Raw genomic sequence first — 23,302 nt, 5'->3', positions numbered from 1 at the left:
CCCTTCATTCATGCGTAGTTACCTGCCTAAGAAGGATGCTCTAGAATCTCTCTTGAAAGACAACAATACTGACCTTGCTATACTTACGGAATCTTGGCTGCATCCAAATATTGCTGACCACGAGCTACTAAATGATAGCCACACATACGCTGTTCACAGGCTTGACAGGTTGGGGCGCAGGGGAGGCGGCATTTTGATTTTTGTGAAAGAAAGTGTTCCTTCATATGTCACCAAATTGAACTGTTAACATGAAATTTTGTGTGTAAATATATCACTTCGGTCAAGTATGACTGTAATTATAGCTTGTTATCGCGCTCCTGACTGTGATGTTTCTTTCAACGATGAACTAAATTCTGTACTAGCGAATCTTTACTCACGCTTCACGTCTGCGAACTTTATGCTCTGCGGCGATTTTAATTTTCCGGACATTAACTGGGCAAATCTAGACGCACATTACCAGCAATCCAAAGATTTTCTTGACACAATCCTTACATTCAACTTTACTCAGATGGTTAATATGGCAACCCGTGGGGAGAACATTCTAGACCTTGTCGTTGTCTCTAACCCCAAAATAATAAAATCGCTATCATCCGTAGCTGGTCTAAGCGACCACAAATTACTGCTATTTAATCTCTGCATCCCAGTTCCTTTCAGACAGCCCTCGACCAAATACATTAGGGACTACAACAAAGCAGATTTTAGCAAAATTAACACTGAACTGAACACTTTCTCACATTTTTTTCGTGAGACTGCTCCTTCTCGTACAGTAGATGAAAACTGGTTGTTATTTAAGAATAAATTATTACGGCTTGTTGAGAGACATGTACCTCTTGTTCGCATTCGCGGTGATTTAGGAAAACCCTGGTTTTCCAACACACTTCGGAGGCTGTCGGGAAGGAAAAAACGTCTGTTTCGTGATGCGAAACGCTCTAAATCTTGTTCAAAGTGGGACAAGTACTTCAAATGCCTGCGCAAATACACTAGCACTTTGAGACAATCCAAAAAGAAGTTCTTCCACCACGATTTGCCTAACATCATACGTGTCAAACCCAAGACATTTTGGAATATTTTGAAACCAAACAATAGCTCCAATAACATTTCCTTGACTTATCCTGACGGTTCAAACGTGCCGCTTGATCAGCGGTCAGACGTAATGAACTCATATTTTTCTTCTGTTTTCACTCGTGAGCCTGCACTGAAGGACTTTGATTTGCCCATCCACAGTTTTCCCCTCATGTTTCCCATTACAATTACTTCTCAAGGCATTATGAAACTTATTGATAACCTAAAGATTTCTAGTGCCCCCGGGCCAGATAACATCACTGCTAAGGTACTAAAAGGTACGAAAGGAATTTCCAGTCATATATTACAAATAATTTTTACCCAGTCCATTACTGACAGTTCACTTCCAAATGACTGGAAGATTAGTAAAGTGGTACCGGTATATAAGTCAGGCAGCCGCTCTGATCCTTCCAACTATCGCCCCATTTCCCTAACGAGTATTCCCTGTAAACTACTAGAACATATAATATATTCGCAAATAGCATGTCATCTCGGTGATCATTCCTTCTTTTTTCACAATCAGCATGGTTTCCGGCCTGGTTTGTCATGCGATACACAGCTTTTTGAATTTATTACTGAACTTCACCTGAATTTAGACTCATCACTTCAAACTGACGTCATATATCTAGACTTCGCCAAAGCATTTGACTGTGTTCCCCATCAGCGGCTTTTGGCCAAACTTTCATGCCTCGGTCTCGACCCTCTCGCACTGTCATAGATCCGTTGCTTTCTTACTAATCGATTCCAGTACACAGCTATCGGAAATCATTTCTCAACCACTGCTAGCGTCATCTCCGGAGTACCACAGGAGTCCGTCCTCGGTCCCCTTCTCTTTCTCATCTTCATAAACGACCTTCCCAACGGCATATCATCCAATATCCGACTTTTTGCAGATGACTGCGTAATCTACCGTCGCATTACAGACCCAGCCGACCATGCAACGCTCCAAAAAGACTTACATTCATTAGAAACCTGGTGTTCCAACTCTTTAATGAAACTTAACATCTCCAAATGTAATGTTATGCAGGTATCCCGTAAACACTCTAACAAGAATCACTCGTACTTTTTAAACTCGACAGCCCTATCCACCGTTGAGTCGTATCGTTATCTCGGTATTACTATTAATAGCAAGTTGACCTGGTCCGACCATATAACAAAATTGGCTACCGACACTAATAAATCAGTTGGTTACGTCAGACGTACCCTTGCGCTGTGCCCCTCATCCACAAGAAAACTAGCTTATGAAACTTTTATTCGAAGTAAACTTGACTACGCCTCAGCTATTTGGAGCCCGCACCAAGCTTACTTAATTAATATGTTAGAATCAATACAAAATCGTGCTGCTAGATTCATCACTTCCAGATACAGCCGTGAAGAAAGTGTCAGTGCGATTAAATCGTCTCTAGGACTCGAACCATTGGTGTTGCGTCGGAAAATTGCGAAACTGTGCCTTTTCCAACGACTTTATTATAACTTCCCCGAACTGCATGGAAGGCTTCTAATCCCACCAACCCGTACATCTCGTCGCCTTTTTAACTCTTGCAGCATCCAGCGCTTGCATGGTTCAACAGCTTCCTTTAATCAATCGTTTTTGCCTAGTGCCATTATAGAGTGGAACAATTTACCAGATAGAGTTGTCAATGAGCGCAACCCCATTATCTTCAAGCAGCTGCTTACTGATCACCTTAAACCCTAACCTTACAATGACCGTACTGTGCCTTCATTCTTTTGCGATTGCCGTCTCACATTGTGACTGTTCTGCTGATTTGCTTTTGCATTCTATTCAGTGTGCCTCTTGTTGTTGTTGTTGTTTTATTTTTTTATTTTTAATGCGAATCCACAGGCTGAGTCTTGTAAGAAATTGTAACCATATCTTTGTTTCTATCCTTATCTTCTGTAACCCCCCCTTATGTAATATCCCGACAGGGGTCCTTAAGGAAAAATAAATGATGATGATGATGATGATGAGATGCCTTTTGCTAACTGCATCGAAAATTTGGATGCGCCGAGCATACCCCAGAAACATTCCGAAAAGCAACGAAATTAATTACAGTAATTTTAGGGGTCACAGAAAGCGCCAAGATTGTCCCAGCAGGGTTCAGTACAGGCGAAACTTTCTGCGTCACACGGTTAAGATGCCTTTTGCTAACTGCATCAAAAATTCGGATGCGCCGAGCATACGTCAAAAGCATTCCAAAAAGGAACCAAATAATTTCAGTAATTTAGGCGTCAGAGAAAGCGCCATGAATTGTTTAAGCGAGGTTCAGTACAGGTAAAACTTTCTGCGTCACTTGGTTAAGATGCCTTTTGCTAACTGCATCGAAAATTCGGATTCACCGAGCGTACCTCGAAAGCATTCCGAAAAGCAACGAAATTAATTACAGTTTTTTAGGGGTCAGAGAAAGCGCCGAGAATTGTCCCAGCAAGGTTCAGTACAGGCAAAACTTTCTGCGTCACACGGATAAGATGCCTTTTGCTAATTGCATCGAAAATTCGGATGCGCTGAGCGTACCTCACAAGCATTGCGTAAAGCAGCGAAATATAATTACAGTAACTTTAGGGGCAGGAGAAAGCGCCAAGAACACTATCTGTGTTGCCGCTGTTGCTTCTGCCTGTAGGGCCCCAGGTTTCGTCAAGCTGCTCAATGACCAAATTTTTCTGGGGTCCATTCTTCCTTGAGGAAAATAAAAACCTATTCTGATTCCCTCACAGTCTCAACTTTCTTCAACTTGGCGGCGAAGGGTTCACTAATGACGGAGTAGTCAGCTTCTGTGTCTAGTAATGCGGTGACTGCATGGCCGTGGAGCAACACGTCGAGGTCGGTGGCTCTTTGTTTTGCGCTGCAGTTATGTCCTGGCGTCGTATCACGGCTGCGTTGCGTTGACGTATGTCTAGTATGTCGCGTCGTCAGGTCCTTCGCCGGTGCGTTCTTTGCTCCCAGGCTTCGTCGGGATGGCGGCGTGTCGTTGTTATGCCGTCTAAATAGTGTCTTCAGCGTCTTCGTCGGTGGCGGAGGAACTTCGTCATTTCGACGAACAGCAACCACACCTTCATCAGTTGCTGCATTTAGTTTTCCGGATATTGGCCGGCGGACCGGCCCCTTGCTGAGCCAGTGTATGGTCGGTGCTGCGGCGTCAGGTGGCGACCTGGTGACGGCGAAGGTTACGCGAACGGGACGGTAGTCGATGACTCCACTCAGTGGCGGCGATGTAGTCGGCGATGTCGCGAGGGCGTTCCCCTTGCTGCCGGCGCGGAGCGTTGATGGCGAACTCTCGTAGTCCAATTTCGCAGTATGGGCATCGGCGGTAGACATGTTCGACTTTCGCAGAGTGATAGCAGAACGAACGATGGTCGGGGGTGCTCCAAATGTCGGTCTTCGGGGGGTGTTACGCTGTGCGACGGGCGGGCGTGCTGGCGGAGGTGGTGGCAGATGACGGAATGGTGGTGTTACGGCGCACTGGCATGGTCGCGTAAGGGGACATTGGCGGGCGACGTCGGCGTAGGTCATGCTTTCAGCCTGTGGTTGTGGTGTTGCTGGAACTTCTGGTACTTCTAGTGACCACTCAAGTTCTTCTTTAATTATTTCAGTGGTAAAGGCCACCTGGAGCTGCGACCGGGGGCACAACCTAAGCAGCTCTTTCCGCACGATGGCTCTTATCGTCTCGCGCAGGTCCTCGGCGCCTAGCGCTTGAGCTTCGTAGCAATTTGTTGTCAGTGCATGGAGGTTGTATAACCTGATGCGCATTTGAAGCGTTATCTAGATCATTGTAGTCTCGGAAACAAATTCAGCGACAATCTTCGCCGGGTTGCATATCAATCTGGTGAATAGTTGTTCTTGCACATCCCGCACCAAGAACCTAACTTTGTTCAAACATGTCGGGGTCGGCGTGGCGGAAGAGGCATGTCATTTGATCCGCAAAGACTGCGATGTTCTCGTTCGGCCACTGCATGCGGGTTTCTACTAAAGCTTGGGTTCGCGCTTTGCGCAGGACGCTCGTCAAGGTCTGCAGGAAGCCGTTGTGTAACAGGTCCCACGTGGTCAGGGTCGATTCCCGGTCCTCAAAGCACGTCCTGGCGGCGTCTTCTAAGGCGAAATAGGCATGCCGCAGTTAGTCGTCGGAGTTCCAGTTGTTCAAAGCAGCGACCCTTTTGTATGTTTCCAGCCAGTTTTGCCGGTCCTCACACGATGAATCGCGGAAGGTCAGTGGTTTCCTGGGCTGTTGCAGAACGATGGGCTGCCATTGCGGTTGTCTTGGCCACGATCTTCTTCGTCGTCTCAGGTAGAAGTCCCTGCTCTGGGGGCAGTTGTTAGCGGTGGCTTGCTCGATGGACCGGGACGACGTTGGTGTTGCCTTTACGGTCCGGGCTTAGATCACGGCTTGTCGGGGGCGTCCGGTACATGAACGAAAAGCACGGTCACCAGATGTCACGTGGTAGTGACGGTGAAGCAAGCAGCAAAACTGTGAGTGACAAAACAAGCTTTTTATTGGGCGAACCTGTGCCCTCAAAACGAGGCTACGCTCAAGGAACAACGAGAGTGGCAAACACAGTCGGTGATCGTTGAAAATCTCATCTACCGGTCAAGCGCATCGGCTTTCATCGAAGGTTCCAGAGTAATCGATGATGTCCGCCTGTCTTCCAGAAAGTTATACACAAGTCGCCTCGCACATGCAATCAGATTACATAAGCATCGGTGACAACAGAACCATCGATGTCATTCGACAAAATTCCAATACATGCGGGCGCGTTCCGCGCTGAGCAATAATACTTTTTAGATGGTGAAAAGCGCTCCGCCGAAAAAGACAAACAAGTCCACATGTCCAAAAACTCCCTAGCCTTCCTTCACCGGAATGCACAGTCATTGGAAAATAAGCTTGAGGATATGAATTGGCTGGTTGATTCTGCCGGGGTTCTTTTTGACGCCATCATGGTCTCAGAAACTTGGTACAGGCGGCACGTCACAACATTTACGTGTACTAGTTATCAAATGTTTGTACTCAACCGCCCGCCACGGAGGGGCGGCAGCGTATTACTGTTGGTTAGTCGCGCTCACGCAGCGCAACTTTTAGAGGAATTCTCTGTCTCAGATGTTGATTATAAAATATTAACTGGGAAAAATGGCTCACGGTTACATATGTGGTTTACCGATCTGCAAACGCACGTTGTCATGTATCTCCTAATTTTTTTAGAGAATGTCAGAATTAGTGTCACACAATAAGTATGTACTGTTTCTGAGCGGTAACCTGAACACAGATATGTTATAAGTTGCCAATATGAGTAGTAATTTTCTGTGAATCCTCACATCTAGCGGCATTAATAATGTTAATAAAACAGATAGCCTCACACATCACTGATAAAATAGAGAGCCTTCTTGTTCTCGTTATTACCAATACAAACAATGCAGTTGTGTCAAGTGGAACAGTTGTTTGTTACATATTAGTGGCCGTCAACCCGTCTTGGCTTTGATTTCTGATGGAAACGAAGCACTTCCATACATCCACACAGGATGTCGCTGATGACCTGCATAGCTTTCGAGGTACAAGTTGAGGATCTTGATTGGAGCCACGTTCTGTCTTTTACTGATGCTGATTGCTTGTATAAAGCCTTTATGGTGGAATTCAAAGCCATGTATAAAAAACATTTTCCCGATGTACACGGGAGATAAAAAAAAATCTCGCAAACCGTGGATGGAGACGATGGATCTTCGCAGGCAGATAAACTTAAAAACTGCATGTACTAGAAATGTGTCAAAACCACAGATTTCAACAAATGTAAAGCTTTCAAAGTGTTTAGAAATAAACTCAAAGCTAAATTAGAAGTCGCCAAAGGAAAAGCGTTATCAAGCCTGTTTTAACGATGTGGTGGATAATTCTTCTCAGTTCTGGAAGCGACTGAACAGCCTTATAAAACATGTCAATGTAGCTAACGTCGATAACATTCTCTTGAAAAACAGTGTTGTCTGCGCAGCAGAACTTTCGAATGGTTTATAAATGATCATTTCCTAGCCGTTGGAGGGCCAAAGAGTTGGGCCACGCCAAATACTCCCTGGATTCACAAAACAGCAACCTTTTCTGGCTGCATGGTGTTTTTTCTCACTATTGAGAATGAAGATAAAGACGTGTTTTATAGTCTTCATATATTCGAAGTCATGTGTTGCAAATACTGTGCAAATTAGGCCAATTAAATTTGTTATGTACATAATCACACCGATTGTACCTGAAATTTACAACTTATTTCTATAACGAAATTGCTTTCCGAAGGAAATGCAGATTGCCGCCGTGGTAGCAATCCACAAGGGTGAAAGCAAAAATGACGCAAGTAATTTAAGGCCTATTTCTATTTTACCGGTCTTTTCGAAGGCATTAGAAAAAAATCATGCAAGAGCAACTGTACTCGCTTATCTCGACAGTACAATACGGTTTCCCGGCAGCCAAGCCAACGGAATTTGCCGCAAAAGGAATTTGTAACTACAGCGTTTGATGCAAAAAACGTAGTCTTAGGTATACACCTAGATGCCACAAAAGCATTCGATAGCGTTCACCATATACACTTGTAGCTGAGCTTAGGCAAGGCGGACGACGTGGTCGTTTAAAAACGTTTTTGTCCTCTTATCTCCAGCATCGGTCTGAGTACGTTTGCCATAATTGTTCAAACTCGAACACAAAACCTATCCCCCATGGTGTGCAACAAGGGAGCATTCTCGGGCCACTTCTTTTTTATATCTTATACGCATTATAGTTTTTTTCCACAACTGAAGATATCAATTAGGTTGCATATGCAGACGACAGCGCCGTTTCTTTCAGGAGCATGAGTCCGGACACTCTCATTAATTTTGCAAACGTCCTCCAGGGGATATCTTAAAGCTGTGCGATAAAAACTGCCTCAGAATATATGCAACGAAAACACAAGCGATCATCGTTAGCGCACAGCATAAGGCGCTAAATCTGGAAAATATATTGTATCTAAACAATGAGGAAATTACAACATTAAGTCAGGTAAAAACACTAGGGGTGATATTTTCAGAAAATTTACTTTGGACCAAAGATATCAAGTTTCTTTGCAGTGAGCTAAACCGAATAACACGACACCGACATGTGTTCCCCACTATTGTAGAAGCAACTATATATAATTCCCTGTTTCTCTCCACATTAAGTTATTGTCACCTAGTCTGGGCAACAACATCAAGGCAAAACATCAACAAATTAAAATTATGTCACAAACAGGCAACTCCTGTAGTAGCAAGAATTGCGTGTTTTGCGTGAAGAATTCGCTCCAAAGAAAACACTTCTAATATTTTTTTTGAATAGAAAATAATGTAGGTTGAATTTATATACTCATTTCGTCTGGTGTGTACGTAAAAAACAGCATTGCAAAAGGGAAATGCTGGTTACATGAGCTTGTTTAACATGAACTCTCGGAAAATTTCATATAAGATACATACAGACCTTTAATAATAATAATATTTGGGGTTTTACGTGCCAAAACCACTTTCTGATTATCAGGCACGCCGTAGTGGAGGACTCCGGAAATTTTGACCACCTGGGGTTCTTTAACGTGCACATAAATCTAAGCACACGGGTGTTTTCGGATTTCGCCCCCATCGAAATGCGGCCGCCGTGGCCGGGATTCGATCCCGCGACCTCGTGCTCAGCAGCCCAACACCATAGCCACTGAGCAACCATGGCGGGTTACATACAGACCTTTGATTGGAACGTTTCTCGTCGTGCAAATTATGGGCAGCAGTCCGTTTTATACCATATTGCTGCTCTTTTTAACACCCTGGCTACTAATGAACTAAGCCTGGATGCTAGGTCCACTCGTTCCATTTTCATTTATTACATGTCACAAGAGACCCATCGACGACCATTGCTTGCTCTTGTTCTGTATATATACATATATATATATATATATATATATATATATATATATATATATATATATATATATATATACCGGCTCCGTTGAGAATGTTCTCGACTTATGGCATAGAGTCAACGCGACGCTGTCGGAGATCGAAAAATTTCTACACGTCATGAATATGATAGCGGATGATTCTTTCAACATGCTTCTTGCAAAGAATCCTCAGTCCGCGAACGACATCATCACTATATGCCAAAGCTACGAGTAGCTGCGCAGGCAGCGCTCGCTGCCACGCCGCTCTTCATCGCGCGACGAACACATTGCTGGTTTCGCTACCATCGCCGACCAGTTAGCGCTGCTTGCAGAAATGAAAGCGTTCTTCCGGGAGAAAGTTGCACTCCAGGTCTCTTTCATGACTTTCTCTCAGCTGCCGCGTATACAACAGCGTGTCTCAAATTTTATGGCGGCTCTGCATCGCGCGATTGCGCAGGAAATCGCCGGGATCTTACCAGATCAGCGACATTATTTTCCTGCGGTTGCTCCACTAAGCTACGCGCTGAAGTAGTTGAGCCGCCACAACAGGTCCCGGTGGCTGTACCACTCAGCTACGATGAAGTCGTCGCGCGGACGTAACCACTAGCTTTGTACAAGTACGCCTTTCCGTTATACCGACATTGTGGCTAGGCCCCAACTGCAGCCCGGTATGCAGTTGTATCAGCAGCCGCCCCGTACAACGCGTCCAGTGACATGGATGGGACCTGCCCCAGCGAACCGGTGGCGTACTCCTGACAACCGGCCCATATGCTTTGCGTGCGGCTATGCCAGTCACGTCACACGTTTTTGTAATCGTGTGCAGCCGCCTAGCGCAGCACCACCCGTAGCCAGCCACCCAAACCGTTCATATAACGATCACTCGTAGGCTATGTCGCCGACTTCGTGCCCGACGCCAACCACCCGCCATACGCTGTCACTGGTGCGACCTCACTCCGTCACTTGGGGCGAGGAAAACTCGCAGTATTCATCATCCTTTTCTCGTGCTCTCAGGACGTTACCCTCGTCTGGGATTTTCTCTCCCGCCACAGTGCCACGATTTATTGCGCACGCGCCGAAACAGAACTCTCGGCGTTGTCAGATTGCACGCTGGCCGACAGTCCTTCGACTTCGAACAACCTACTCGTCAAAGACGACACTGCAGCCCCCCTAACTTCTCAACGGTTTTGTCCATCTATTCCAGCAGCCTCTCCGACACCGCTGCACTACGTTCTCCATCCGACCGCTTTTGCACGCAAAAGGTCTGCTGCTTGCGACCGTAGAAGTTACTGAGGGATCCAGCGCTATCTTTGTTAGCAAGCCGACTCCGTGCACTGTGATACTGCTGCGGGGGAAATGTCTTGGAAGCGTGGAAGCCGTTGAAGCCGCGCCAGCAATGGACGTGCTCGATGACAGGCACTGCGCCACTTAGAGTACGCTCAGTGCTATTTCTACGTCGGCTCCATCACCCTGTGATCTATTCGGTTCCTTCATTGCTGATAACGATACGCCGGCGGCACGTTCCCAGCTTCTGTGCCTATTAGAACAATTTCGTACCTCTTTCGACGTCGGGAACCTTCCCTGGGCCGGACGTCAACTGTTACGCATCGCATCGACTGGCTCCCAACCACCACTGCGGCTACGCCCGTATCGCCTGTCTCTCGCAGAACGCCGTGTAATTACACACGTCGCGTAACCCACAGTTTGCACATTCGGGAGTACTCAAAACATACCAGCGCATTCGACGACGGTATTACGGACGCGAGATGTACAGCTACCTACAGAAGTTCGCTTCTGAACGTAGCTGTACGTTCAGCTAACTTACGCCTACAATACCACCACTCGGAGCACCACTGGCTTCTCATCCTTTTTCCTATTGTACGACCGGCACCAGTCGCACTCAATCGACACAATCCTCTCGTGCAAGCCGGATGCACCTGAGTGCGCGCCTATTTGTGCCACAGCCAGACATGCCGAAGAGTGTCGCGATCTCGCGCTTCAAACCAAGGGCGCCATAATAGCCCACGTGGCAACACCACTTGTGCGCCCATGTTTCTCCCCGGAGCGCTTGTGTGGCTCTCGGCCCCTTCCGCTGCAGCTGTGCTCTCGTCAAAACTACTGCCCAAGTGTAAAGGCCCTATGACGTTATCGAACGCACATCTCCGGTCAGCTACGTGATCGGGCCCGTTGAACCGTCTTCGGACAGGAGTCGTCGTGGACGAGCCATTGTCAACGTGAACCGCCTCAAGACCCACTATGACCAACTCATAGTGACAAGCTGCTCGGTCGCCGGGTGGCTCCCTTTTCGTTCCCCGTGCTAATTGTAGAGAAGGATTGGAACGCTATAGATGGTCGTCCTTTCCAGCGCTTTCTAGTAGGTCGTCCTCTTCAGCGCTTTCTAGTGGGCCGTCCTCTCCAAGGCTTTCTATTGGGTCGTCCTCTTCAGTGTTTTTGATCGTAACTGGGCCTATTTCCCACCTGTATATTTTTGTTACCGTATTACATTTCTTTTCCATCGCGTGTTTTGCGTCTCTCGTACAGGGCCTACATTTATCTCAAACTATCATGTACAGTGCTGCTCACTGTCGAATTATAACACAAGGGACTCGACTTACTCAAGCTGCAGTTAAGAAACTTTTTCCCACCATCCCCTATCTCTTTTTGAGATGAATAAAGCATTGATTTGATTCCATCTGAGTGTTGCCTACAGGCAACACACCAAAAAATAAATTATTTCTTGCCTAGTTTCAGTATTCAGTACAAAGTTTCTGGCTAAATGTATTCGGCCAACACTGAATGGCTGCCGGCAAGCGTCATTTTCTTGTTTGGAGGAGAAACACGGGATGAGGAAGAAGTTTGGCATGCTACTGGCTTTCTTTTGAATGCACTGTCAAAGGAGGCAGAGAAATATCATATCTCCGGCTGTATAGATTTAAAGCAAATGAAATATGCACCTATGGTTCACATATGATGGGAGCTGCCTGTTCAAATTCCAAATCAAGCCTTTGGTGGCTTGGGGTAAAGCCCATTGCCTGTTTCCTGCCTTGGGTTTTCCCGCTATTGCTGAACAGATTTCCCGCAAATTATATTTCTTTATTTCTGTTGATTATGCTTATTCTTGATGTGTTTTGCACATTTAGATAGAAAATAAACCTTTTTTCTGGGTATTTATGTGCCTCGTCCTTAAAGGGTTAATAATAATAATAATATTTGGGGTTTTACGTGCCAAAACCACTTTCTGATTATGAGGCACGCCGTAGTGGAGGACTCCGGAAATTTTGACCACCTGGGGTTCTTTAACGTGCACCTAAATCTAAGCAAACGGGTGTTTTCGCATTTCGCCCCCATCGAAATGCGGCCGCCGTGGCCGGGATTCGATCCCGCGACGTCGTGCTCAGCAGCCCAACACCATAGCCACTGAGCAACCACGGCGGGTGTCCTTAAAGGGTTAAATATACCAACTCCTCTCTAATGTATGATGATGATAATGATGATGCATTGTTTTAATGGCACAAACAACTCATGTATTACATCATTATTAGCACAATGGATGTATAAGTGATGTATAAATATGTAAACAAATGAAGGATAATAAAATTGCCTATGAAATTTCACTCGATTGTCAGGACTACTTCAAAACTTGGCCTGCTCACCTCGTGTACCACCCTAAGCTTTCTGGGAAACTCAAAAATCAAAATTCTAGGGCGATATTGGGCATGTCTTGTGGCACCATGGCAGAAGAGGGAATGTGCAGCTTAATGGGGCCATTTGAAAGCATCCAGCTGCCATTGCGCTACTCACGCACAAAGAACGGCACCTTTAGATTTTATTTACAGGCAGCGGAGAAAATTATACATGGTTTTCAGTCAGCCCCGCGCGATCATGACAAAAACCAGACCGGTATGGATCGTAAACGAATCTAATAGGGGACCATTTCAATCAAACCCTCGCAGTTTTTTCTCATGTTTCAACTGCTGAAACACGGTAAATTTAAGGTATAATAATATTCTCATCAATTACGGAAGAATTGCACCAGCAATTATATCCACGTGCTTTGACCTCACTCAACGATAGAGTCAGTCAAGAACTTGAAAGGCAGAATGCGGTGATTGGGGATTGGTGATTGGTGATTAGCTCTGGTGACTGTAGCCAAAGACAAGGTCTTCTTGCACAACTTTATGGGCATGACTGAAAAAATCTTTGCAGTTTGGAATTTTGACCTGTCGTCGTTCAAAGCACTCGGCTATCGCTTGCATGCGCCGCTGCGGCCAAAAACCAGGTTTATAAATCTACCACAATATATTCAGTGACAGTGTTATGAAAACTGCAATTTTGGAACGACTTTTCCTGCCATTCCAAGAGCTGCTGCTGCAACCATCTGAAAGTTGAGTCATCGAAGTTGATAAATCTTCGGGAATATGCCAATTGATGCAACAGTTTCATCAGAATTCACTTTTTACTGGCCAAAAAAGCCTCCGACATCTCAACGTTTCCATAGACTCCCTTACATCAAATTTCGCTCGCAATTTGGAACTGGTTTTCAGCGATAAGTAATGTTACCGCTTGCATAAGATGCCGGGCTGGGTTTGTAGATCCTATTTCCACGGAAATGTTTGGAAAGATGGCTTCTATGGCTACTTATTCGCGCAAAACGACGCTCTGCCATAGAAAATGCCCATGCCTTGGAAGGGGTGGCACTACTCGGTGATGTGCCTAATTCCTGGTCATGTTATAAACCACCGTCTGTCGGGCGCCATTTTACTCACCGACTGCCGCAGAATGCGGTGATGGTGCATGCAACGTAACCACACCCCAGTCGGTTGGCGGGAGATTTGAATCGCGATAGTTGTATTCTGATTTCAGATGTAATTTCCTCGTAAACTCAGTATTTTCTTGACAAAGAAACAAGCACTTAGAGGTTTATAGAATGGCATTTAAACGGTCCACTTGGACTTGACAGTTCCCTTTAGTGTCCCTTCAAGCCACAGCAAAAGGAAATGAGACATACACGCACGTTCGCATGCTACCAGGCAACGCGAACAACTGTCCGTGATTTCCTCAAGTAGCAACTCCGGTGGAACTAGTGGCTAATCCACAATTTGGCAAGTCTGCGAATTCTTGAACAGTAAACTTTTGTAGTTTGCTGTACTCCGCTTGTTAGGGTGAGCAAAGGGCGCTTGCTGAACGTTTCCTTTGGCAGGCGATTTTGACTCCTCCCCCACCTGTAATGTCCACCCGCCAGGATATACCAGTGGCTGTTTCTTTGTGCTGGTGATGTCGAGGTCATGGATTCAGTCACAGCTGCGCCGGCCGCATCTTGATGGAGGCAAAATGCGAAAACGCTCGTGTACTTAGATTTAAGTGCATGATATAGAACCTGAGATAGTCACAATTATTTAGCAGCTCTCGACTATGCGGTGTCATGTCATGGTCTTCGCACGTAAAGCAGTCGAATCTGTCTTTTTTTAACTTTACAATGTGTATTCGCAAAGCAGCCCGGCGGTTGGCCATCCCTGTGACAGTGGTCTCGTTCGTTATTTTGGCGATAGCAAACATGACTGGCCGACGCTCTAACCCTTTTACGTCACATCAGCTTTGTAAAAAGGCAAAAGAGTTGGGCGAGTTCAAGTCTTTTCATAGATGCTTTGGCAACGCAAGAAGGTGAGGAAATCTGCTACCTCGTCCATGATTCGCACCGACGGAAGGTGCGGGGCTATTCTTACCATTCGTTTTCTGGCCGTCTTGCACTTTCGATTTAGCTCAGAAAACTGTGTAAGTGTTACAACGTGCACAGCCCTTTCTTTTAGGAATCAGTATTCGTCAGCTCCCTTCAATACTCAATACTGAAGGATATCTATAGCGGCTCCACAGCCATCATAGTCCTCCATAAAGAAAGCTACAAAATCCCAATAAACAAAGGCATCAGGCAGGAAGATGCGATCTCTCCAATGCTATTCACAGCATGTTTACAGGAGGTATTCAGAGACCTGGATTGGGAAGAGTTGGGGATAAAAGTTAATGGAGAATACCTTAGTAACTTGCGATTTGCTGATGATATTGAGATGTGTATACTTATATTTATCGGGCGACCACGTTTCGCCACCTAACAAATCTTATCGCACAGCGCGGGACGCGCCTGCATGTATCCGAAGGTTCTGGAAAGTTATCGACGCTTCTATCCCCTCTCTGTTGCCGCCGAACCTTGTGTTATCTGCTTTCATCGTGTGACTCGAATGGTGTGGAACTTTGTGGAAGGCATGCGGGTCCCAATGATTAGTCTCGAACATTCGATGACTGCTGTATAAAAGCGGACGCGCTTGGCCCGCTGATCAGATTTTCGACGATCGTCGACCGCATTTGCCGCTATCGTTGTGCTATAAGTGCAGCCTGTTTTTGTGGGCACGGGTTCGCCCAATAAAACGTTAGTTTTGTCTTTCACAGTATTGTTACTGTGTTCTTCAACGTCACCACCACGTGACATCTGGTGGAGGTGCTTGTGCCTTCATGTACCGAATGCCCCCGCAAAGTCGCGATCCATGCCCGAAGCCGGGGACAAAACCAACATCGCCCAAGACCAGTGTGCTCGCCGCGGACTGCAAGGACTGCCCCCAGAGCGCGGACTTCTACCTGAGACGAGCAGGAAGATTGCCACCAAGTCCACCCCAATGGCAGCCCCAGCGTCCTCCATCGTGCTGCAGCAGCCTAGAGAGCCCCCGACATTCCGCGGTTCCACATTCGAGGACCCGGAGACCTGGCTCGAGACGTATGCGAGATTCGCTGCATTTAACAGCTGGAACGGTGACGACAAACTGCGACATGTCTTCTTCGCCTTGGAAGACGCTGCCAGGACGTGCTTCGAAAAAAGAGAAGCCACCTCAACGACCTGGGACCTTTTCCGAAGCGGCTTCCTGCAGACATTCACAAGCGTCGTACGCCGAGAACGAGCCCAAGCACTACTAGAAAACCGAGTGCAGCTGCCTAATGAGACTACCACGATTTTTAAAGAAGAAATGAGCCATCTATTCCGCAACGCCGACCTGGAAATGTCCGAAGAAAAGAAAGTCCGGCTACTGATGCGTGGCGTAAAGGAGGAACATTCCGCCGAGTATGGTACGAAGCCCACCGAAGACTGTCGACGAGTTTCTTCGCGAGGCCACTAGCATCGAGAAGACACTGGAAATGCGGAACCGGCAATTCAACCGCCGCACGAATTGGCAAGCTACGCCGGAGTTCAGTCACTGGCCACGGGCGATCTGGGCGAGACCATCAGGGCTATTGTGCGCGAAGAACTGCGCAGGGTCTTGCCATCGTCGCAGCCTCAAGTGGCCTCGATCGCCGACATCGTGAAAGAAGAGGTGCACCGATCGCTTGGAGTGCCTGAGGTGCAATAACACTTACCGCAGCCCCAGCCAGAAGCGATGACTTACGCCGCCGTAACGCGCAGTCAAGGTCACCCTCCGCGACCGCACCAAAGGCCTGTAACGCCGCAATTTCGTTGTCCGCCGCCGCCAGCACGACCACCCGTCGTCCAGCGCACCTGCGCGAGGAAGACGGACATTTGGCGTGCCCCCGACCACCGCCCGCTCTGCTACCACTGCGGCGAAGCCGGCCATGTGTACCGCCGATGCCCATACCGCGACCTGGGATCGCGAGGCTTCGCCGTCAACGCACAGCGTCCAAAGGAAGGTGAACGCCCTCGTAACATCACCGACTACCTCGCCGCTACTCAGTGGACCCCTCGACGACCGTACCGTTCGCCGTCACCAGGCCGCTACCTGTCGCCGCAGCGCCGACCATACACTGGCCCAGCCCGGAGCCGGTCCGTCAGCCCATATCCGGAAAACTAAAAGCAGCAACCGATGGAGGTGAGGCTGCTGTTCGTAGAGCTGACGAAGATCCTCCGCCGCCGACGAAGACGCCGAAAAGACTATCTCGACGACATAACGACGACACACCGCCGTCCCGGCGAAATCTGGCAGGAAAGAACACGCTGATGAAAGACCACCTGACGACGCCACCTACCAACCACATGTCAACGCGACGCAGCCGTGATCCGACGCCAAGGCCTAACTGTAACGCAAGACAAAGAACCACCGACCTCGACGTGCTTCTCGACGGCCACGCAGTCACAGCCTTAGTAGACACAGGAGCCGATTACTCCGTCATGAGTGGACCCATCGCTGCCCAATTGAACAAAGTTAAAACTGCAGGGAAGGCCCGTTACTTCGGACCGCTGGAGGACACCTCATCACGCCGAGTGGAATCTGCATGGCAAGAATCACCATTCCTGACCGGACTTACCCTGCCAGCTTCGTTGTCCTGCAACAGTGTTCACGAGACCTCATTCTCGGCATGGAATTCCTGAACCAACATGGCGCAATCATCGACCTGAAGTCGAAGTCAATAACGCTCGGAAGATCAAGCGTACCGCCGGAGAGCCCTCGTAGTCACCACGCCTTGAGTGTGCTCGAAGATCAAGTGAGCATCCCGCCTCGCTCCAGCATTGTTATTTCGGTCGGCACCAAAACACCCGCTGACGTAGAAGGCGTCATCGAAGGCGACCAACGTCTACTGCTCGACCGTGAAATTTGCGTCGCAAAAGGGATCGCTCGACTTCACGGAGGAAACACGAAAGTGTTGCTGACAAACTTCAGCCATGAGTTCAAGCACATCAACAAGGGCACGACGATCGCATACATAGAGGAAATTCACGAAACCAACGATGTGTTTGTCCTCTCGGATTCTGTCGCATCTACATCGACGACCGTAGTTCCCGAGCCAGACTTCGACATAAATCCAAGTCTCCCCGTGATTAAGCAGCAACAGCTCAGAAGTCTGCTTCGACGATACAAAGACTGCTTTTCGGCGTCATCGAGGATTCGACAAACACCAGTCGTAAAGCATCACACAATAACCGAAGAGTGCGCTCGACCACTCCGCCAGAGCCCTTACCGAGTTTCGACGCGAGAACGCGAAGCTATAAGACAACAAGTCGACGAAATGCTGCGCGACGACATCATCCAGCCGTCGAAAAGCCCGTGGGCGTCTCCAGTTGTTTTAGTGAAGAAAAAGGACGGAAGCCTACGTTTCTGCGTCGATTATCGTCGACTGAAGAAAATCACGAATAAAGACGTATACCCCCTCCCACGGACAGATGACGCATTGGATCGGCTCTGCAATGCTAAATACTTCTCTTCGATGGACCTCAAGTCTGGCTACTGGCAAATAGAAGTCGACGAAAGGGATCGCGAAAAGACCGCCTTCATCACGCCAGACGGCCTCTATGAGTTCAAGGTTATGCCATTGGGACTGTGCTCGGCGCCTGCAACGTTCCAGCGCGTGATGGACACGGTTTTAGCAGGATTGAAATGGCAGACCTGTCTTGTTTACTTGGATGACGTCGTCGTCTGCGCCGGAAATTTCGACGATCACCTTAAGTGGCTTGCGACAGTATTAGAGGTCATAAAGTCATCAGGGCTCACACTGAAGCCGGAAATGTGTCGCTTCGCTTACGATGAGCTACTATTCCTAGGCCACGTCTTAAGCAAATCTGGAGTACGCCCTGACCCGCAGAACACAGCTGCCATCGCAAAGTTCCCGCAGCCAATCGACAAGAAGGCAGTGCGCAGATTCCTTGGCATGTGTGCCTACTACAGGCGCTTTGTGAAGGACTTTTCACGCACCTCGGAGCCGCTAACACATCTAACAAAAACGTGATGTCGAGTTCCAGTGGGAAACGCCGCTGGCCAACGCATTTCAAGAACTCAAACGACGCATGCAGTCACCGCCGGTACTGCACACAACGACGAGGACGCCTATACTGAAATCCACTCTGACGCGAGTAGCCTAGGCCTCGGTGCCGTCCTAGTCCAGAGGAAAGACGGACTTGTACGGGTCATATCTTATGCTAGCCGGTCACTGTCAAAAGCGGAAGGCAATTATTCTACGACTGAAAAGGAGTGCCTCGCCATCATTCCGGCTACAGCAATATTGCGCCCTTACCTTTACGGCAGGCCGTTCAAAGTCGTCAGCGACCATCACGCGTTGTGTTGGCTAGCTAACTTAAAGGGCCCTTCAGGACGGCTGGTGCGGTGGAGCCTCAGACTGCAAGAATATGACGTCACCGTAAATTACAAGTCCGGAAGCAAGCACTCTGACGCCGACTGCATATCACACTCCCCCATCGATCCCCCGCCGCAAGACGACGAGGACGACGACGCCTTCCTTGGAATAATAAGCCCGCAAGACTTCACTAAACAGCAGCGAGCAGACACGGAGCTAAAAGACCTCTTCGAGTACATGGAAGGGAACACCGACGTTGTCCCTAGGGCATTTAAGCGCGGGTTGTCTTCATTCACGCTACAAAAGAACCTGCTCTTGAAGAACTTCTCACCAGTCCACGCCAGCTACTTCTTGTTGTACCGTCAGCGCTGCGTCCAGAAATACTGCACGCCCTACACGACGATCCAACCGCTGGGCACCTCGGATTCTCCCGGACGCTGTCGAGAATACAGGAAAGTTATTACTGGCTGCGTCTGACGGCCGACGTCGCCCGTTATGTCAAGACATGCCGAGACTGTCAGCGACGCAAGACACCACCGACAAGGCCAGCAGGATTACTACAGCCGATCGATCCTCCTCGTCGACCATTCCAGCAGATCGGGATGGACTTGTTGGGACCGTTTCCGACATCAACTTCCGGAAATAAGTGGATCGTCGTGGTGACGGCCTATCTCACCCGCCTCGCTGAAACTAAAGCTCTACCGAAAGGCAGCGCAGCCGAAGTGGCAAAATGTTTCGTCGAGAACATCCTGCTGCGACATTGTGCTCCAGAAGTCTATCACCGACAGAGGAACGGCTTTTACAGCAGAGCTCATCCAAGCCATTCTGCAATACAGCCAGCCAAGCCACAGGAGGACAACTGCCTACCACCCGCAGACGAATGGTCTCACGGAGCACCTGAGCAAGACCCTCGCCGACATGCTAGCAATGTATGTCGACGTCAAACGCAAGACCTGGGATGCCGTCCTGCCGTACGCAACATTCGCTTACAACACGGCGGTGCAAGAAACAACACAGATCACGCCGTTTAAGCTTGTTTACGGCAGCAACCCGACGACGACGCTCGACGCCATGCTGCCGCACGTCACTGACGAGGAGAATCTTGACGTCTCTACCTATCTCCAGCGTGCCGAAGAAGCCCGACAGCTCGACCGCCTGCGCATCAAGAACCAGCAGAGGACCGACAGCCCACACTACAACCTCCGACGACGCTTCGTCGAGTACCAGCCTGGCGACCGTGTTTGGGTATGGACCCCGATACGCCGACGAGGACTCAGTGAGAAACTACTCCGACCCTATTTCGGACCCTACAAGGTCATCCGACGTATTGGCGCTCAGGACTATGAGGTCGTGCCAGACGGCATTTCGCATTCACAGCGGCGCCGCGCACGATCTGAAGTGGTCCACGTGGTGCGCCTTAAACCCTTTTACGGACGCTGACGAACTTCCTCATTTTTTTTGTTTTCTTTGCTACGATTGCTTTTGTTTATTACTTTCGTTTGTTTGCAGCATCGGGTCGATGCTTTTTAAGAGGGGGGTATTGACACGTGCATACTTTTATTTATCGGGAGACCACGTTTCACCGCCTAACAAATCTTATCGCACAGCGCGGGACGCGCCTGCATGTATCCGAAGCTTCTGGAAAGTTATCGATGCGTCTATCCGCTGTCTGTCGTCGCCGAACCTTGTGTTATCTGCTTTCATCGCGTGACTCGAATGGTGCAGAGCTTTGTGGAAGGCATGCGGGTCTCAACGATTAGTCTCGAGCATTCGACGACTGCTGTATAAAAGCAGACGCGCTTCACCCGCTGATCAGATTTTCGACGATCGCCGACCGTGTTCGCCGCTATCATTGCGCTATAAGTGCAGCCTGTTTTTGTGGGCACAGGTTCACCCAATAAAACGCTAATTTTGTCTTTCACAGTATTGCTACTGTGTTCTTCAACGTCACCACCACGTGACAATATTGCCTTGCTTAGTAACTCAGGGGAACAATTGCAATGCATGCTCTCTGAGCTGGAGAGGCAAAGCAGAAGAATGGGTCTAAAAATTATTCGGCAGAGTACCAAAGTAACGTTTAACAGTCTCGGAAGAGAACAGCAATTTACAGTACGCAGCGAGGCACTGGAAGTGGTAAGGGAATACACCTACTTAGGGCAGGTAGTGACCGCAGATGCGGATCGTGAGACTAAAATAATCAGAAGAATAAGAATGCTCTGGAGTGCGTTTGGCAGGCATTCTCAGATTATGAACAGCAGACTGCCATTATCCCTCAAGAGAAAAGTGTATATTTGCTGTGTCTTACCAGTACTCCCCTACGGGGCGGAAACCTGGAGGCTTACGAAAAGGGTTCTACTTAAATTGAGGACGACGCAATGTGCTGTGGAAAGAATAATGATGGGTGTAACGTTAAGGGATAAGAAAAAAGCAGATTGGGTGAGGGAACAAACGTGAGTTAATGACATCTTAGTTGAAATCAACAAAAAGAAATGGGCATGGGCAGGACTTGTAATGAGGAGGGAAGATAACCGATGGTCATTATGGGTTACGGACTGGATTCCAAGGGAAGGGAAGCGTAGCAGGGGGCTGCATAAAGTTGGGTGGGCGGATGAGATTAAGAAGTTTGCTGCGACGACATGGCCACAATTAGTACATGACCGGGGTGGTTGGAGAAGTATGGGATAGGCCTTTGCCCTCCGTGCACTGGGCGTAACCAGGTTGATGATGATGATGATGATTCGTCAGCTCACACGAAGTCTCTATCGAGGGTTTGCCGAGATTGTATTTACCCGGTGTTTTATTTTTACCTGCACCACTATTTTATAGATTGCCTGTGCGAGAAGCAGAATTCCAATCTTTGGGGTAAATTACGCAATCAGGTGGCCAATATTTCTATAGAAAACCGAAATGCTTAATTGTACTATTTACATAATCACACACATCATTTTTATTAGTTACTTTACGGCACATACTTGAATCTACGAATTATAGCCGGTGCGTTCGCAAAGAACGTCCACTTGGAACAAGTTCTGAGGACTGCACTAGTGTTGGGATAATAATTTTCAACATATCCGACGAAATCCCATGGGGTTCCAGTTACTTTTCTCCTTCAATGCATATAAAAGCCAACCTGTATAAAAAAAACATGTGTGGACCACGCCTATCTCAAAACTAGTGCCATCCTAAAAATTAGTTCCCTCCAAAGTAATGACCGAGCCCATTGCTGCTGAGTTTCGAGGATTAGACGAGATCCGGGGTATTCTGCATGATATGGCTGATGGCATCACAATTTGTTCCAAGTTAACATAACTTGCAAACTCACTCAGCAAACTCCAGGCAAATTCAATGAGGCGGCAAACTCAAGTAATGGCCGCTTCATTTAGTAATTTAACCCAACGTTTAGAATTGCGCTATCTGCCACAGGCAACTTTTAAAAATTTGCTGCAGCTAAAAACTAAATACACCCTATAAAGATCGAGAGCAGTAGCTCTTTCCGACTGCATCGTGTGTTGAACTCAACGGTCGTGTGGATACTTTTCACAGCCGCACGAGCTGCGCAATTGTTTGTTGTCCGCGTAACTGTCATTTGGGTATCTGGCCGTCGTCTGGATGCAGTATTAGGCGCTTAGTGTAGCCAATAAGAACCGCGATTCGCCCACCTGCTGTCACCTGGGTGACGTCTTTTGACTGGAGGGTGGCGGAGCGCTGCTGGCCGCCGCTGGCGCTAAGCACGGGCGGGCCCATTTCACGCAAGCCCGAGGTGGTCGATCCAACGGAAGGGCTGGCCGCTTGCAGCTGCACTGGCGATGGCCCGGGCACAGCTGATGGCGACGCCTTCCTGCGCGATGACAATTATGGTCACCGCTGAGACACGCACCCTATTGTAAGTCACTGCTTAGCGCACTGAAACGACTTCTGCACTATGGCTTTATTGTCTGCTGATTCTTAATGTCGACATGTGCAGTACAGATGTTCGCCTTACACATCAGTTGAAGCCTCTCGAAGCACACCTTGCATGTGCTTCAAATGTGTAAGTGGAACGTCTTTGTGCCACTGGCACTTATTGTCTTTCAAAAAAGCAAGACACATTCGTCTCACTCACCCTCTAGGGTCTCAATGTAACATTATTTCTTACTACAGCCTCGCGAAATGAACTGCAGCATTATAACAAATGAAGCGACAGAGCACAGGCCACACGCAAAATATTTCTATTCAATTTTCGCCCATTCGTGAAACACTAATTACATGGGATCTTTTTTTTTTTGCACAGCAACACGTGACAGTTCTT

At 48.0% G+C, this 23,302-nt stretch overlaps 1 protein-coding gene across 4 annotated transcripts in view; it reads right to left on the bottom strand.

Annotated features, from left to right (window-relative positions):
* The window catches only part of LOC139054626 (acetylcholinesterase-1-like), a 1,099,423-nt gene that overhangs the window by 1,062,312 nt on the left and 13,809 nt on the right, over positions 1–23,302 (bottom strand). For all 4 annotated transcript variants that reach the window (XM_070531932.1, XM_070531935.1, XM_070531939.1 and 1 more), the window contains exon 2: positions 22,674–22,852. In XM_070531932.1, coding sequence (XP_070388033.1) covers positions 22,674–22,852 — 179 coding nt within the window. The remainder of the gene's footprint in view (positions 1–22,673; positions 22,853–23,302) is intronic.

Source organism: Dermacentor albipictus, chromosome 1 (assembly GCF_038994185.2).
Source record: "Dermacentor albipictus isolate Rhodes 1998 colony chromosome 1, USDA_Dalb.pri_finalv2, whole genome shotgun sequence".
Taxonomy (NCBI): Eukaryota; Metazoa; Arthropoda; class Arachnida; order Ixodida; family Ixodidae; genus Dermacentor; species Dermacentor albipictus.
The sequence above is the reverse complement of the archived record's forward strand: the minus strand, read 5'-3'. Positions and strand labels throughout refer to the sequence as shown.